This window comes from Cyprinus carpio, chromosome B20 (assembly GCF_018340385.1).
Source record: "Cyprinus carpio isolate SPL01 chromosome B20, ASM1834038v1, whole genome shotgun sequence".
NCBI classification, from domain to species: Eukaryota; Metazoa; Chordata; class Actinopteri; order Cypriniformes; family Cyprinidae; genus Cyprinus; species Cyprinus carpio.
In genome coordinates this window covers 15,420,983-15,439,189 of record NC_056616.1, presented here as the reverse complement: position 1 = coordinate 15,439,189, position 18,207 = coordinate 15,420,983, and the positions used below count along the sequence as shown (strand labels likewise).

Below are 18,207 nucleotides of genomic sequence, written 5' to 3'. Positions count from 1 at the left end.
GCGAAGCTTGATGACGCTATAGAGCAGGTGACGATGGGAGATGTCGTTTTTAATGCGTTTTCACCATAGCAATGTATCTAAATTGGATAAACGAATCATGATCACAGATGAGGTAATTTATTCGTTTTTGTATTACCTGTATATATGATCGTATTATTTTATGTCATCATAATTAATGAACTGCAAGGAACGTGAAATGTTATACTATATTATCCCGTTACAACTTATAGCTATTTGTTAAATGATTTGTTGGGTTAATGTTGTGCAGTGTTACGTGTTTATGGTTAATGCCGTGTTGTTTAACGTGCTCAAACCAACATTTGCAAGTAATGACTAAATATATTTTTAACAACACATATCCGATTGTATTTAATTGTACTGCCATAATCTCGGTCACCACACGTGATAAAATCCTTACCTTAGTACAAAGAGCAATATAACTTACGTTTTACTGGCACTTCAATACTCGCCAAAGAGTTATCGTGATCCATAACAACGTCAACCAAACCATACGCGCGGCTATAACATAACCACCACTTCCGCATTTGACCATGTGATATTCCGGTGTGGTCTACACCGGAAAAAAAGTATAGAGGGGAGAGGCGACATATTTTTTCCGGGACGGCCAGTTATTTAAAATCGGAATTTCTCTGAAATAAAAAATCTTTGGAGACTTTTGAGATATTGTAAGTACACAACTGGAGGAAATATATCACACTGTGCAAGTTATTTTCGGAAATTTTTTACAAAATTCCTAAATATTGGAGCTTTAATCACAAATCATCGGTCAGAATTTCATGATTGTGACCGATGTATCAGAGAAACATTTGACAACTGCTATGAACAATATATTCTGACATTTCTTTGCTCTTTGGTTTTCTTAGGGTGTAACCGGGGCTTTGGCAGTCCTCATGAAAGATGCTATCAAACCCACACTGATGCAGACACTGGAGGTGAGACCTCTTCCCTGTTCCTGCACCCCAAACTCTCAGTATCTTTTACACAGTCGCTCACTTGTGTGCTATTTTTCTTATTCTGTCTCCCACACATATGCACACATAACTGTCCTATCTTGATGGAAACTCCCAAACTTGATACTCTCAGAGTTGGTGAAGTGATAGGTTATTCGAGGCATGACACAGAAAACACACACTCATACAGTAACACATGCACATCTGGTTTTGGTTTTGGCTCAGTGGGAGTGTGTCTCTGTCTTTCACTATCACACCCTGAACGCCACGAGAAAACTGGAAATGAGAAATAGACAGTGGTGAAAAGCCTGATTGTTGGAATGCCTTTCATCTTTATGGCTTTAAAACATGCTAATGACTAGCGATTGATGTTTGGTGTGTACAGGCGGATGTTTTTGCGTGTGAGATGCACGAAAGATGCAAGTTTGTAGAGAGGGCCACAGAATTGCTTTGTGGAACCTTTCCTGCCTGGTTTCCTGTTTCGCTTGTGAGGAGGAATCGTATCAGAATGAACCAGGCAACAAAGGGTTGTGGGAATATTCTGTTTGCATGCTGCTATAATGTCCCTGTTGGGACTGGGATGTATGCGAGTGTGTGTGAAAGAGTGAGAGAGTAAGTGTGTGAATGACTGAACTTGAGGACATGCATGCGTTCACAGATGGCTCTAAACCTGTTAGATATAGACTAAAGATGTGAGATTTTGTGTATCCAGTACAGTATGTGTATGATGTTAGCTACATTTCAGGGACAAAATTGTCCCCAGAAGTTGTCTAAATGTAACAGCCTTCCTTTAGACATTCAAGGACTTCCCAAATATTTCTTCACTTCACTTCACTATAAAAATGCGAAGAGTGTTTTTTCATTGGTAGGGTTAGTCTTTAGTATTCATAATTTTACTGTTATATATAAATAAAACATTATCCTACTATTTAGGTTTGCTTGGACAAGTATTGATAATGATTGAGAATGATTTGTTCAGCTTTGCCATCACAGGAATAAATTACATTTTAAAACATGTAAAGATAGAAAACGGGTATTTTAAAGTATAATATTTCACAATATAACTGTTTGACTATTTTCGATAAAATAAATGTAGCAAAAAACATTTTACATGTGCGCATTGGCGCTGTGATACATTTACCAAACTATTAATAAAGTTATTATTGCTATTAAGTATAATTAAATCAATATGGACTGCTTTAAAAAATGGACGTCATTTAGAGTCAATAACTAGATAATCGGTACAAGCATCAAAATATGATCATTTTGCCTTTTGAATAAACAAAACCACCCTGTTCCCGTCCACTGTGCTCACTTGGTTTTTCCTGTTTTTAACTTTCCTGGCATTGGCATGTCAAATCTCTTCTCTTTTCCATACTCACAGGGCAAAGGGCTCCGATTTTTCCTGTTACATTTTTTTATATTATAGTTTTTTTTTTCTGCAAAATTTTTCAGAGGACAGTTCACTGGAAAACCATGCACTCTCTTTCCATCCACAGTCACACATAAAGACCATCACTCGTGCTTTCATATTGACTTGTTGATAGGCTGCCAGATGTGTCCACTTTGTAAGCAAATTCGAAGCAGTAAATTGATTTTTTGAATTTTTTTGCAGATAGAGCAAAGTTCCTTGACCTTCAGAATGGATTGATTTGGTTGTTTTTAAACCTGGTAAACATATTTAGGTTATAATGAGCTACACATTGTCAACATCAACGTGCAGTTAATGTTTATCACATTTCATCACATTTATATGAGGGTTCTTGAAGGCTTGTAGACCTCAAAAAAATGTGGAACACATTACTGTTTTGTCCCAAAAAACAAAAAACGTAGTGATAGTAGAAAACGTAGACTATCACAAACTAAATACCAAATTACAAACTACTCGATTTGATTAAATGAAGCACTCAATAAACCTCTGGCAGGCTTGTGTAACCAATAAGATTGCACAATCCCAAAATGAACTTGGTTCACTCACCTCATTTGACTCATTTTTGGCCTTTTGAGTCTTAAAGGTAGTGTGTGTTTATGTAGAATATTTTGTAATGTTTAGTATATATCAGCACCTGTTGAGGCAGTGAATGAAGGATGCTTGGATGCAGTGATAAAAGTTTAGGTAAATAAAGGAAGGTGATCTCATTCCATTTGATGGAGAGCTCATTTTTTTAACAGGTTTTGCATCCTTTTCCTGAATTTAAATGACTTCAGCATCACTCCGTTCTTTGTTTTGTATGTATGTCCTCCCTTTTCCATCTTCCTGCAGTCTCTCCTTCCTGTCCCTTCAGCTGCCAGTGTCACTTTTCAGTGTTTGGAAAGTTACAAAGGTCCTCCGGGTCATCAGTTCAAAACTCACATTTTCTCAGAGCTTTAAATGCTTTCTGGCTCTTGATGATGAAACAGACTTATATAAATTTGATTGTTGCTGAATATAAAATGGTGCTAACAAATAAAATCTCAACCACATACGTTTTACACAAAATTGACCACTTAGTGCTCCAAACAAAAAATCGAGGAAGGAGCCACTGGCTCCTATAAGAAAAAAACTTAGGAGCCAGATTATTTTTTAGGTTCTACAGAATAAACGTGTTTTATTTATTTTATTATTATTAGTAGTAGTAGTAGTATTTCTTTTTTTTACATCTTAACATTTCAATCATACTGTCATGTGATGTCTGATCTTTACTTGACTTTATCAGCATTTTAATCCATCTTGTAGATGACCTGGGAACTAAGGTTCACTTAAAGTGGAAACTAAATGTATTTTCCAGCTTGAAATATACAGTCACAAAGAATTGTTCATTACACAGAATCTGTACCAATATCGTGGGCCATAAGCATCACTTGGCCACCGAGTAAGTTTGGGCTCCTCCTCAATGCATCCTGAAATGTTGTCATACACTCTTAAAAATAAAGGTGCTTCACGGTGCCATAGAAGAAACTTTTTTGTCTAAGGGTGTATTCATACTAGGCAAGGTTGTCTTGAACCGAGCCCGAGCGCGATTATCCCTCCCTAGGCTTTGGGGGTCAAACGCGCTCTGGCATGGTTCAAAATGCCTAGTGTGAGTAAACCCTCAATGGTTTCGTAAAGAACCTTTAACATCTGAAGAACCTTTACGTTTCACAAATGTTTCTTTGTTGACGAAAAAAGGTTCTTCAGATTATAAAATGTTAAAGCGTTAGTTCACCCAAAAATAAAAATTAAGTCATTAATGACTCACTCTCATGTCGTTCCAAACCCGTAAGACCTCCGTTCATCCTCGGAACACAGTTTAAGATATTTCAGATTTAGTCCAAGAGCTTTCTGACCCTCCATTGAAAATGTATGTATGGTATACTGTCCATGTCCAGAAAGGTAACTAAATGAGCTTCATCAGAAAGTAGTCCATGTGACATCAGAGGGTCCATTAGAATTTGTTGAAGCATCGAATATATTTTTTTGGTCCAAAAATAACAAAAATTACGACTTTATTCAGCATTTTCTTCTCTTCCTGGTCTGAAAATGCTGAATAAAGTCGTAATTTTTTTTATTTATTTCAAATAATGAAGTTCACACATTAACAGAACACAGCATAGACCTAAGATCTTGTTAAGAAGAAACCATATTATTAATGATTAGAAATGAGAATTGTTAACGATATTGCCAATATCCACACAGCTGACAGTTTTACATGTGGCGACCTCAGCAAAAACTTCACTCACAATTTAATATTTTTGGTCGCAGATTCGACTGTTTTAGTCACAGTTTGGAGCCCTGCCACTTAAATCTTAGATCACTAGCTCTTACAGTGGGGAAATATTTATTTGATCCCCTGCTGATTTTGTAAGTTTGCCCACTTACAAAGAAATGAAGGGTCTGTAATTTTTATGGTAGGGTTATTTTACGTATAGAGACAGAATATCAACAAAAAATCCAGGAAAAACATATTATTTAAAGGTTAGAAATTTATTTGCATTTCAGTGAGTGAAATAAGTATTTGATCCCCAAGCAAAACATGACTTAGTACTAGTACTTATTATTATTACTTATTACTAGTACTGCAGAAACTCTTGTTGGCAAGCACAGAGTTAAGACGTTTTTTTTGTAGTTGGTCACCAGGTTTGCACACATCTCAGGAGGGATTTTGATCCATTCCTCTTTACAGATCCTCTCTAAATCCTTAAGGTTTCTTGGCTGTTGTTTGGCAACTTGAAGTTTCAGCTCCCTCCACAGATTTTCTATAGGATTGAGGTCTGAGACTGGCTAGGCCACTCCATGTCCTTAATGTCCTTCTTCTTGAGCCACTCCTTTGTTGCCTTGGCGGTATGTTTTGAATCATTGTAATCCTTGAAGACTTATTCATGAACCATCTTCAGTGTTCTGGCTGAGGGAAGGAGGTTCTTATCCAAGATTTTACAGTACATGGCCCTGTCCATTTGCCCCTTAATGCGGTGAAGTCGTCCTGTACTCTTAGCAGAGAAACAGCCCCAAAGCATAATGTTTTCACCTCCGTGCTTGACTGTAGGTATGGTGTTCTTGGGGTCATAGTCAGCATTTCATTCCCTCTAAACATGTCAAGTGAAGGTAATGCCAAAGAGCTAAATTTTGGTCTCATCTGACCACAGTACTTTCTCTCAATCCTTCTCTGAATCATTATATGTTCTTTGGCAAACTTTAAACGTGCCTGTACATATGCCTTCTTAAGCGGGGGGACCTTTCGGGCGCTGCAGGATTTCACTCACTGCGGCATAGTATGTTACCAATGGTTTGCTTGGTGACTGTGGTCCCAACTGCCTTAAGATCATTAACAAGCTTCTCCTGTGTAGTTCGGGGCTGATACCTCACCTTTCTCATGATCATTTACCCATGAGGCAAGATCTTGCACGGAGCTCCAGACCGAGGCCGATTGATGGTTGTTTTTTATTTCTTCTATTTCCAAATAATCGCACCAACAGTTGTCTCCTTCTCACCAAGTTTCTTGCTGATGGTCTTGTAGCCCATTCCAGCCTTGTGCAGATCTACAATCTTGTCTCTGACATCCTTTGACAGCTCTTTGGTCTTGTCCATGGTGTTGGGAGAGGTTTGAATGGAAGATACAGATTGTGTGGACAGGTGTCTTACACCTAACGAGCTGGCATTAGGAGTAACTTCTTAAAGTGGCAGGACTAATCTGTGTTTCACATGGGCACATAACCAATCTGTGGGAGCCAGAATTCTTGCTGATTGGTAGGGGATCAAATACTTATTTCACTCAATGAAATGCAAATTAATTTCTAACCTTTATATAATATATTTTTCTGGATTTTTTTGGTTGATTTTCTGTTTCTGTCTGTTAAAATAAACCTACCATAAAAATGACAGACCTTTCATTTCTTTGTAAGTGGGCAAACTTACAAAATCAGCAGGGGATCAAATAAATATTTTCCCCAACGTAATAAAAAAATTCTACAGTAATTTTCAGGTACTTTGAGGCACAGCTGCTAATGTGATATTTTGGGATGCAGGTGTGACTTGAATGGTTTGCATTAATGTTGTTTATGTCTTTGTCATGTCAGGGCACTCCAGTGTTTGTGCATGCTGGACCTTTTGCTAACATCGCCCATGGAAACTCCTCTGTCTTGGCAGACAAGTTGGCTCTTAAACTAGTTGGAGAAGAGGGCTTTGTTGGTGAGTGCACACACATGCAATATGCACACACACAAACATACACATTCAGTAGCACACACTGCATCTGCTTTTTAAAGTCATACATGCATTGACCAGAGACAAAGGCTATGTTGGGGGTAAGATAGAACAACAACAGTAGAGTTGTTCTTTGGTTCAAACCAGACTTCTGCATACAAAGAACTGGCATCATGCAAAATTTGTTGCAACCCACAGAATCGTATTATGCTTGGTACTCAAAAGGTAGCCATTCGTAATATCTGTTTACAAACACATCCATCATGTCTTGTTCTAGAAAAATAGCCTTTTAAAATTTAGATTCTCTGTATATAAATCTATAAACTTTATTTTAAGCAATGCAGTCCTGTTTTTCTAAAACGGCTAATAATTAACATAAAAATAAACATTCTATTAAATAGAATTACATGAGTTTTATATGGGACTGAAAATTTAATGTAAAATATGTAAAACATTACTGTTAAGTACTTAAGATTTTTTTTTTAAGTTTTATATATATGATATTTGATCACAACTACAGTAATATTACATAATATTAGAATTTTTTAATTTATTCAATTAGAAAAGTTATTTTAAATGTACTTTATTGTGATGAAAGCTGAATTTTCATCAGCCATTTCTCCAGTCTTTAGTGTCACATAATCGAATATAGGCCTATATAATATCATTGTAATATATTAATCTGGTGCTCAAGAAACATTTCTTATTATTATTATTATCAATGTTGAAAATGATTGTGCTGCTTAATATTTTTGTGGAAACCATGATATATTTTAAAGTTAGTTTTATTTATTTTTTTTTTTTTCATGTCTTTACAGTCACTTTTGATCAATTTAATGCATTCTTACTGAATAAAAATAATTTCTTAAAAAAAAAAAAAGTATCCCAAGTTTTGACTCACAAGTAGCAACTTGCATCAGGGTATTTTCTAGACTTAAAGGCTAATCAGTGTTATACTAAGTGGTATGTCTAAGTGGCTACTTGGCTAGTGGAATGCGTTGTTGTTATGCTAAACCCTTGGGGGTGGGGGACTGGTTTAGTTTAACCATTTATAGCTTTGGTTATATAAAATGTGACCATTTAGCATGTTAATTAATCTTTTTTTCATTTGACGACTTTCAAATTGAAGGAAAATAACATTCTACAAGGATATAGAATTTGTCTCAACACTGGGTTCTTTATTGAATGTTATTTATTTATTTATTAATAGCTGGACCCAACTAATCCTCTCAGGGTCAGCACACCTGAACATACGTGCCTTGCAAAACACACACACACATCCTCACTATCTTGCCATCTCTCCTTCACTTTATCACTTCCTCTCTCCATTTTGCTCTCATTCCTTTGCTCCTCTCTATTCTTTTTATTCTCTATCCCTCCCCTGCCCAGTGACATGCCCCAGACACTAAAAGAATGCTGGGAATGGCGGAGGCCTTGTGGTCCACACTAAAAGCAGTGTAAGCTTCACCCCCTCATTTAAGGACAGGCTGAAGTGTGTGAGCCCAATGAAAACAATGCCTACCAAACCAAGCCAAGCTGTGTTGAGTTACAGCCTCTAGAATTTCAGATACTTTTTGTCACGCCTGAGTTTCTGCCAGCTGGTAAATAGTAAATTCTTCTGAAAGGGCTGCATGATTAATCAAAATATTACTGAAATCACAATATGGCTTAGTGTGATTTTATCAAATTGCAAAGGCTGTGATTTAATTAAATATGTGTGCTGCATATTGTAGAGTGAGTTTTTATTCACATGTGGATCATAACACTGTTTTCAGCAGCTCGGTTCACAGCAACTGCTGCTCCATCTCTGTATCTCCTCTGCCAACTATCTTCACACTCTCTTAATGAGAAGTGTTCATAATCTGTCTGTTGACAACAATGAAAGTTATTTTCCTTAAAAATTTGATGGTTTAACATTTGAAAGTGAAGAAATTAAGAAATATTGTAATTTTACAACAGCACTTAATTTATTTTACAGTGAAATATTAAAACAGTAATGTTTCTAATTTTAATGTTTTCCTAGTAATCATAATTATATCTTATTACATGTTTCTGAGGAATCCCAATTCGATTTTTTTCTTTCCCCTCGAATTGTGCAGCCCTAGAAACTTTACTAGAGGCCCCTGTGGAGGACAGAAAAAAATGAATCGTTTGATTTACTGCACTACGAAAGACAAGCAGCTCTGTCTTGTGTTTGAATTCAAAGAAGTCCATATTAGACTTGGAGCATCAGCCTCAACAAACAGCAGGAATGCTGGGAGTTGTTGACTTTTGCGAAATATCAGTGAAGGAGGGGGACGTGTGTACGCGTTACCTGATGCCAAGGTATGTGTGGTATGTAGTGTTTTTGCTGCGGGTGAGAGGGAGGACGCTGCCTATCAGCTGATTATACACAACAGAAGTGCTTCACAGGAAAACCACCGCGGTACTCAGGAATACCAGAGCAGCATGTTTGTAACCTTTAGTCTAATCAAACCAAAATCACTGCGCCCATGCCTCAGACTCACAGATGGTCTGATAACTGAATTCTCTGAAAGTTCCTGAAGGGCAGTTACATTCTCCTTCCCTCACATTGCCTTTGTGAATCTGTACCTGACTGGTGTGTGGGCGACACAAGGCCTAGTGATCTACTCATATATGGTGGTTTAGTTTATTACAGCATCTGGTCATCCCAAGGTCATGAGCACTGCCTCAAGGATATGTCGTGGTTTTTGGCCTGTTTCACACACAAACACACAGGTTATGCTTTCATATGTGTTTCTTCTGTGACCTATACACAAAATAAAATGATTACGGAGTTACTAAAATGAGTATTATATGGTTGTCAGTATTATGCAGTAGAAAACAGGCCATTCAGTTTTGCATTTTAAGTACTTTGCACCTCCTTTTCATCCTTACTTCTTTTCTAAACCTACCTTCCATGCTTCCTTTCCTTCCTAAATATTAATTTCTTTTTTTCCAAACATTACTACCTTCCTTTTTCCTGTGCATACTGTACTTACCTACCTTCCTTCCTTTGTGAACATACCTTCCTTCCTAAACATACATGCATACTACTTCCTAAACATTTCTTCCTTTCTTCCTTCTTTCCTTTCTTCCTAAACTTTTTTTTACTGACTTCTGTCTTTCCTTCTTAAACATTCAATATCTTTTTTCCCTTTTCCCTTAGGCATTCCTTCCTTATTACTTGACTTTCTCCTTTCCTTTCTTCTTTTCTAAATATTCCTTCCTTTCCCCCTTTTGCAGTTCTTCCTTTCTTCCTTCCTGTCTGTTTTGTCCCACCTTCCATTCTTCCTTCATGGCTTCCTTTCTTCTGTCCTAAACATTCCTTCCTGCCTGCCTTATTTCCTGCATTTCTTCACAAAACCTGTCATAAGTCGCACTGGTATATTTGTAGCAATACTCAACAATACATTGTATAGGTCAAAATTATCATTTTTCTTTATGTTGTGCCAAAAATCATTAGGATATTAAGTAACGATCATGTACCATGAAGATATTTTGTAAATTTCCTACCATAAATATCAAAACGTAATTTTTGATTAGTAATATGCATTGCTAAGAACTTCATTTGAACAACTTTAAAGGCAATTTTCTCAATATTTTGATTATTTTGCACCCTCAGATTCCAGATTTTTAAAAAGTTGTCTCAGCCAATTATTATCCTATCCTAACAAACCATACATCAATGGGAAGCTTATGTATTCAGCTTTCAGATGATGTATAAATCTCAATTTAAAAAAATTGACCCATATGACTGGTTTTATGGATCAGGGTCACATTTGTGGATCTTTTCCTCTTATGGAAATTTAAAGTACTTAAAGGTAACTGTAGGTGAGACGTGATGCATGTGCAACTGAACAAAAGACTTATCTTAAGGAGATTACCTCCGTTCAAAACTGAATGCCAGACCGCCACAAACACACACTCACTTAAACATGCAGATCCTCAGAAAATATGCCAGACCTCTCTGGTGGAAATAACAACATTACCCTTCCCATTCCCTCCTGCCCCAAAAGCCTGGGAAGTAGCACAGGAAGCTCACAGGGTTCTGGGAAAAAGAGATACGTGGAAATACTCCACACATGCTTACTGTTCACTGGCACATACACACATTAATACTGACTAGTTCAAACACAAACAGTAAATGTCTCTCATACACAAAACAAACAAAACTTGCAGGTGAAAGGAAAATATAGTGTAAAATAGTTGAAAACCTCTTAACAGAACAGTTTGTGATGATCATGTTTTGTACACCACTGGCAGCACTTCAGTGGAAGGTTGCATTGATCACTCATTCAAGATGACCGTAACACACATGGGGCGCTTACATGCCCAGTCTTAAATGATCGTAATTATATCCTAATCATGAATGAATGGCGGTAACTATCAATTAGAGTTAAAAACTGGACAATTAGATTACTGTTTGAGTGATGTGTGTGGTGTGCTCTTATCCGGCTCTGTGCAATAATAATAAGGTATTGATACAGAATGTTTGTTTACTTGCAGAATAGAGTAGTTTATATATCAAGATCTTATTTGCAGAAGCTCTCAACAATTTATTGTTTAATTTTCTTCTTCCCTGCTCAGTGACGGAGGCTGGCTTTGGTGCAGACATTGGCATGGAGAAGTTCTTCAACATTAAGTGTCGAACATCTGGGCTGAAGCCTGATGTTGTGGTGCTTGTAGCCACTGTACGGGCATTGAAGATGCATGGAGGTGGACCAAATGTATGCATTCACACATCCCTTTATATGCCTGACTGCTTTAAAGATACATTTCATATATTTACTACTTTTTATATTTACTGTATATTTGAAAGGTTACAGCTGGTGTACCATTGCCTAAAGAATATATCAATGAGGTAAGCAATGTTTATTTCCCAATCTTATGTCAAATGTCCATATTTGTAGAGCTAAACATTTAGTGATTTAATTTTAGTAAGAGCAAGATGTTTTTTTTTAAACGTATGTACTATCCTACTCCAACAATAAGTGGCGATGTTGCTCCCCAAAGGCAGGATGAAAATAAAGAGGGTTGGAAGGAGGTAGGGGAGTAAATGAATGAGTGTCTGCCCCACCTTGTTCAGGCAGAGGCCCAGAAAACATCATCTCCACCCACTCCAGCTCCCTCCTTCCTCCCTAATGTGGTTTGTGTTATTCAATTAACAGGGTAAATACAAACTGTGTTGTTGAAGGTAGAGACACAGAGGCGTAATGGGAGTTGTAGTCTAAGAAATACCGTACCTGCTTTTCATCAGTCTCTCTAAAGCAACCCCAGCTGAGAAAATAACTCAAGTGCTTAAGCTAATTGTGTGGTTCTGTAATGAGAAACAGAAAGCACCAAAGCATGTCTCCTGAGCTTTGGATTGCTATTCTCTGAGACTGGTTCTGCTCCACGAGCGACTGTTTAGTTGGAAAAAAGAGCAGGAAGTTTCCTCTGGAAAGCTCTGCTGGTGGGATGACATTCTCCAAGACAAACCGACTCATCCTTCTAATGAAGACCCTGATTAACCATTCAGAACCAACTTTTTATTAGATTTTAATGCTTTCCATTATTTTTGTTTAGATAATTTTTATCTAAAATGTTCTTATTTAAAATCTTTCAAATTAAATCTCAATTAGATTTAAGCCTGAAATTTAGAGACTCATTTTTTTCTTCTTTTTATTTTTTTAAACGTCCATTTTGACTTTTTTTCTGTCAGAATTTGCAGCTGGTTGCAGACGGATGCAGTAACCTGAAGAAGCAGATTCAGATCGCTCATCTCTTTGGAGTCCCTGTGGTTGTTGCTCTGAATGTCTTCAAGTAAGAATAGGTCTATCTGAAAAACCCATACCGTAACATGCATTTTCTTCCCAAAACATGAAAAAATATTTGAAAATGATGGTTCATCAAACCATTTAAAAAAAGGCCATGGTTGATGTAAACCAGAATATCAAGAGTTAAAGGGATAGTTCACCACAATCCTAGGTGAACTATGCCTTTAAAGAGAGTGTTTGATTAAAAACAGCAACAGATGGTGTCCAAATTGAGCTTATTTGCACTTTGGTGTGTATTTCCAGTATGTCTGGAAGGTCACCCCCCCCCCCCCCTTTTTGATTAACGACCAAATTTAGCCAAAGTCTTGTTGTTTGCCCTGTGATATTTGGATTTGCCTTGTCAGAATGACATTTCTCTTTCTGTGAAGACTGACACTCAAGCAGAGATCGAGCTGGTGTGTCGCATCGCAGAGGCTTCTGGGGCCTCAGCTGCTGTGCAGTGTCATCATTGGTCCAGAGGTGGGCGGGGCTCTGTGGAGCTGGCACAAGCTGTGAAGAAAGTAGCATCTCAGAAGAACAATTTCCAATTCCTGTACAATCTCCAGGTCAGGCCAGACACAGTTATCTGGGGAAAAAAATACTACAAACCCTAACAAACACAAATTCTCACTAAGACAGAGCAAATTGACTTTGATGGATGGTTTAAACATGATCGTATCTTGTAAAATGAGCTAAGTGTTGCTCCCATTGTGTATATGTAAGGTTGAGGTGGAGGGCTGTAGGGCCATCAGCTGGTTTGAGTTAACCATAGTTTTGGAGGTTGTGACTTTAAGTGATGGCTTCGCCTGTTCTCTGTTATCCTATTAGAGGTCTGGACACTTGCTATCCCAACCTTCTACACTAGGGGTGTAACACTCAATTCCTGGATGGCCGGAGCCCTGCAGAGTTTAGATTCAATCCTAATTAAACACACCTGTTCCAACTAATCAAGTCCTTCAGGCTTATTTGAAAACTACATGGTATGTGTGTTGGAGCAGGGCTGGAACAAAACTCTGCAGGGCTCCGGCCCTCCAGGAATTGAGTTTGACACCCCTATTCTACACAAAGATCTCGCTAGGGGGATTTTATAACCACCAGATAGGGGGAAGCTACGTTTTAGAGTTGTTTGAATGTTAAATGATTTTCCATACATCTTTTACGCTCTTATTCTGTTAAACAAGCCGTGTGTTTTTTAACAGGATTCTATTGTAGAGAAAATTCGGACTATTGCACAGAAGGTCTATGGTGCTGATGATATTGAGCTTTCACCTGAGGCTCAAGCTAAGATAGACTACTACAATCAACAGGTGAGAAGGCTGGACGTTGCCACTGAACACAAAAACTGGACATATTTTAGATATTTAAGCTTTTTTAATTTAAATATTAAATGCTATATAAATATTTTCAACCTTGCAAGAATATAACAATACATAGTTTAAAAAATACAGTATTTATCTTTATATACTTCATATACAAGAAGATAATTTTGAATTAATTGATTGAAGCTGGTGGTGTGAACTGATTCATAGAAATCTGCCAAGTCTAATGACATTTACAATGTCAAAGAATTTGAATGCTTCTATTTGTTCACCATTTTTAAGTTTCACCACCTTTTGATGTTGGTTAGAAATGTTTCATGAGCTGTGTGTTCAATGATATTAAATAGTTAGATAATCTTGGCCCAGTGGGTTTGTGCTACATTCAGTGAAGCAGTGCATCTCACAACAAAATGGCTAATTGATGTCAAGAGCCCAGCGCCAATGATGTGAATGTCTCTTGTGGATATTAACTGTCTGTGGATCTTTCACAGGGTTTTGGTGCTCTTCCCATCTGCATGGCCAAGACCCACCTGTCTCTCTCTCATATGCCTGAGAAAAAAGGTGTTCCCACAGGTTTTATCCTGCCGATCAGAGACATCCGTGCCAGCATCGGGGCAGGCTTTATCTACCCTTTAGTTGGAACTGTAAGTGATTATTCTTGAAATCTGATGGAAGCTCATCTTATTCCATTCTTTTCCTTTCTATCTACATATCCACCCTTTCCTTCCCAGATATATTTGATGGCTTTCACTTATTTGATGCCATCCACTACCTCTTCACATTACTTTCTCTTATTACTTTCTTTGCTGCTTAGTGAATGTTTCAGTTACTAATAGGATCCAGGATTACGGGTGAACCTATGATCTATGACCTTGTTAGGGCTTTTAAAAACAGCGCTCAGGCCAAAGTCCTCTGCCTTTATATTTTTGCTCTCTAAAAGCCAATATTGTCTGGCCTAAGGCAGCTATATCTCTCTGTCTGAATCCCTAACAATGTTTGGTCAAGGCAGTTTTCATTTAATGAGAAGTCTATTGGATTCTCAGTTCAGATTTATGATGAAACATGTGAGACTGTTTGATTAAGCTCTGTGAAAACAGCCCTTAGACCATGTGTGGGTTTGTTTTTTTTTTTTGTTTTTTTTTTTGGTTTTTTTTTTTTTTTTTGAGGGAGAGGAGGTCAACTTTTGAATGACCTATGCTTTTCTATCTGTGCATGCATATTTGTGGTTTTCATTAAGATACTCCGTCCCTGGATTTTTCCCAATGTTTTCTCTACTTTCTTTCTAAACTCAGCTGGTTCACCTTAGGAAAGACCATTCCAGTCAGACTTCCAACATGGGGGATGTATGATGCAAGATTCTTTATTCTCTAGTTTTGTTTGCATTTTAAAGCTATCAATTAAAAACATTTATAAACATGCATGGAAATGAATGTCAAAATTTAAAATCGGTTTGACTGGTTAAAAATAGGTTAAATGTGATCATTTTGATTTGATCATATTGTGTGGTGCTATCAATACATTGCTTTGGTTGAGCATCATGACCAACTGGATTTTGTGTCACATTATAGTGCCCCAGTTTTGATCGAGCCAGCATTTTTGTATCTTTTTGTCATTGTGTGTTTTGTTGGCTGGGTGAGGCTTAGGGAAGGAAGCTCATTTCCAGGTTGAGAGTGAGGTCCTGGCTGCAGAGTGGGGTCAGGGTCGGGGTGAGGTGTCTGTTGTGTGGCATGCTGGGAGATGGGTGACTGTGACACAGCCCCTCTGGTCTGACCACCAGTCTGTCCCCTTTTATCTCCATGGGCCTGCCGCGGGACACACAGCCAGCGCACATGACCTCTCACCTTCAGAATTTACTGCCAATGCTTTGAACTTCAGTGCAATCTCTTCATCTCTGGTGCTGTTCTGTTTTTCTTTATTTCTTTCCTCAAATCTATCCTTATTTAGTTATTTTGCTTGCTTGATTGCAATACATTCAGATGTCAGTCAGTGCTTAAATTTTAAAGGATTAGTTCACTTCCAAAATTACATATACTTTCTGATAATTTACTCAACCCCATTTGATCCAAGATGTTCATGTTTAACTGTCTTCAGTTGCAAAGAAACCAAGGTTTTTGAGGAAAACATTCCAGGATTTTTCTCCATATAGTGGACTTCAGTGGCGGCCAATGGGTTGAAGGTCCGAATTGCAGTTTCAATGCGGCTTCAAAGGGCTCTCCAGCTGAGGAATGAGGGTCTTATCTAGTGAAATGATCGGTTGTTTTCTTAAACCAATAAAAATGTATGTACTTTTTAACCACATTTGCTTGTATTGCACCAGCCCGACCTCACGCATTACGTAATCACGTTGGAAAGACCACGCGTAATATAGGCGGAAGTACCAACCCAATGTTTACAAAGAGAATGTGCAAAGAAAGTCAGACGACCTACAAAAAAAGGCAAAACAACAATGTCGGATGATTTCGAAGTTGGAGGAGAAAATGAGATCGATATTTTTTTTTTTTTTTTTTTTTTTTTTTTTCGCCCTAGCCTACCTTTTTGAACCAAAGTTCACAGACGAAGAATTGACCGCGAATACACATCGCAGAGCCTGTGCAAGATGAGCATTTGTGGTTAAAAATTATATATTAATTGCAGCATAATGATAATAAATACATAAATTAATTAAATTAATAGCAGCAGTCTAACAATATTATAATAATAGTTTCAGAATATATTTTCAGAAAGAGAGATATATATATATATATGTGTGTGTGTGTGTGTGTGTGTGTGTACAGTGCTAAGTTTTTTTTTTTTTTTTTTTTTTTTTGCATATTTGTCACACTTTGAATGATTCAGATCTTTTTTTTTTTTTTTTTGTTACACAAAGGTAACCCGAGTAAATACAAAATGCAGTTTTGAAATAATGATTTCATTTATTATGGGAAAAAAGCTGTCCAAACCTGCCTGGCACTACGTGAAAAAGTAATTGCCCCTAAATCTAATAACTGGTTTTGCCACTCTTTGCAGCAACAACTGCAATCAGGTGTTTGTGATAACTGGCAATGAGTCTTTCACATCGCTTTTGTGAGGAATTTTGGCCCACTCTTCTTCAAGCATGAAAGGACTGTTTAAGGTCATCCCACAGCATCTCAATCGGATTTAAGTCCGGACTTTGACTTGGCCACTCCAAAGCCTTAGTTTTGTTTTTCTTGAGCCATTCAGAGGTGGACTTGCTGGTGTGTTTCAGATCATTGTTCTGCTGCACAACACAAATGCGCTTGAGCTAGAGGTCACAAACTGATGGCTGGACATTCTCCTTCAGGATTTTGTGATAGAGTGCAGAATTCATGGTTCCATCAGTTATGGCAAGTCATCCAGGTCCTGAAGTTGTAAAGCAGCCCCAGACCATCACACTACCACCACCATATTTTACTGTTGGTATGATGTTCTTTTTATGAAATGCGGTGTTTGTTTTACACCAGATGTAACGGGACACACACCTTCCAAAAAGTTCAACTTTTGTCTCAGCAGTCCACAGAATATTTACTGAAAAGTCTTGGGGATAATCAAGATATTTATTGGCAAATGTGAGACGAGCATTTGTGTTCTTTTTGGTCAACAATGGCTTTTGCCTTGGAAGTCTCCCATGGATGCCGTTTTTGCCCAGTCTCTTTCTTATTGTTGAATCATGAACACTGACCTTAATTGAGGCAAGTGAGGCCTGCAGTTCTTTAGATGTTGTTCTGGGTTCTTTCATGACCTCCTGAATGAGTCGTCATTGTGCTCTTGGAGTAATTTTGGTAGGCCAGTCACTCCTGGGAAGGTTCACCATTGTTCCAAGTTTTCTCCATTTGTTGATAATGGCTCTGACTGTGGTTTGCTGGAGTCCCAAAGCCTTACAAATGGCTTTATAACCCTTGCCAGACTGATGCATGTCAACTATTTTGTTTATCTGTTCTTGGATTTCTTTGGATCGCAGCATGATATGTTACTCTTTAAGCATGCTTCACTTTGTCAGACAGCTTCTATTTAAGTGATTTCTTGATTCAACAGGTCTGGCAGTAATCAGGCCTGGGTGTGGCTAGTGAAATTTAACTCAGCTTTCTAAAATAATGTGGTTAATCACAGTTCTTTCAGATTTAACAGGAGGGGGCAATTAATTTTTCACATAGGGCCAGATAGGTTTGGAGAGCTTTTGTCTCTTAATAAATGAAATCGTCATTTAAATACTGCATTTTTTCATGCAGTTCGTTTGACTAGTGTGATCGCTTTGTGCCGCAGTTCATTTAGCCGGCCCTGGTTCGGTTGGAAGAGTTGGGCCAGAGCGCGGTTCACTTGGGCTCGGGAGCGCTGCGTATGTAGTGCCGGAGTAGTGAACTGATACGTGCAGGATGATTGCGTGTACATTTCTGAGCAGCAAAAGTGATGGATCTGTAAAGCAATATATTGTGAGAGGGCAGTGTGTTACCACGTCCCAAACA

General features: G+C 37.8%; 1 protein-coding gene across 1 annotated transcript in view; it reads left to right on the top strand.

Moving 5' to 3' along the window:
* Positions 1-18,207, top strand: part of mthfd1l (methylenetetrahydrofolate dehydrogenase (NADP+ dependent) 1 like) — a 52,549-nt gene that overhangs the window by 20,029 nt on the left and 14,313 nt on the right. The window contains exons 19-26 of the mRNA XM_042746432.1: positions 885-953; positions 6,504-6,615; positions 11,221-11,360; positions 11,453-11,494; positions 12,335-12,435; positions 12,817-12,994; positions 13,628-13,735; positions 14,239-14,391. Of these exons, the coding sequence (XP_042602366.1) occupies positions 885-953; positions 6,504-6,615; positions 11,221-11,360; positions 11,453-11,494; positions 12,335-12,435; positions 12,817-12,994; positions 13,628-13,735; positions 14,239-14,391 (903 nt within the window). The remainder of the gene's footprint in view (positions 1-884; positions 954-6,503; positions 6,616-11,220; positions 11,361-11,452; positions 11,495-12,334; positions 12,436-12,816; positions 12,995-13,627; positions 13,736-14,238; positions 14,392-18,207) is intronic.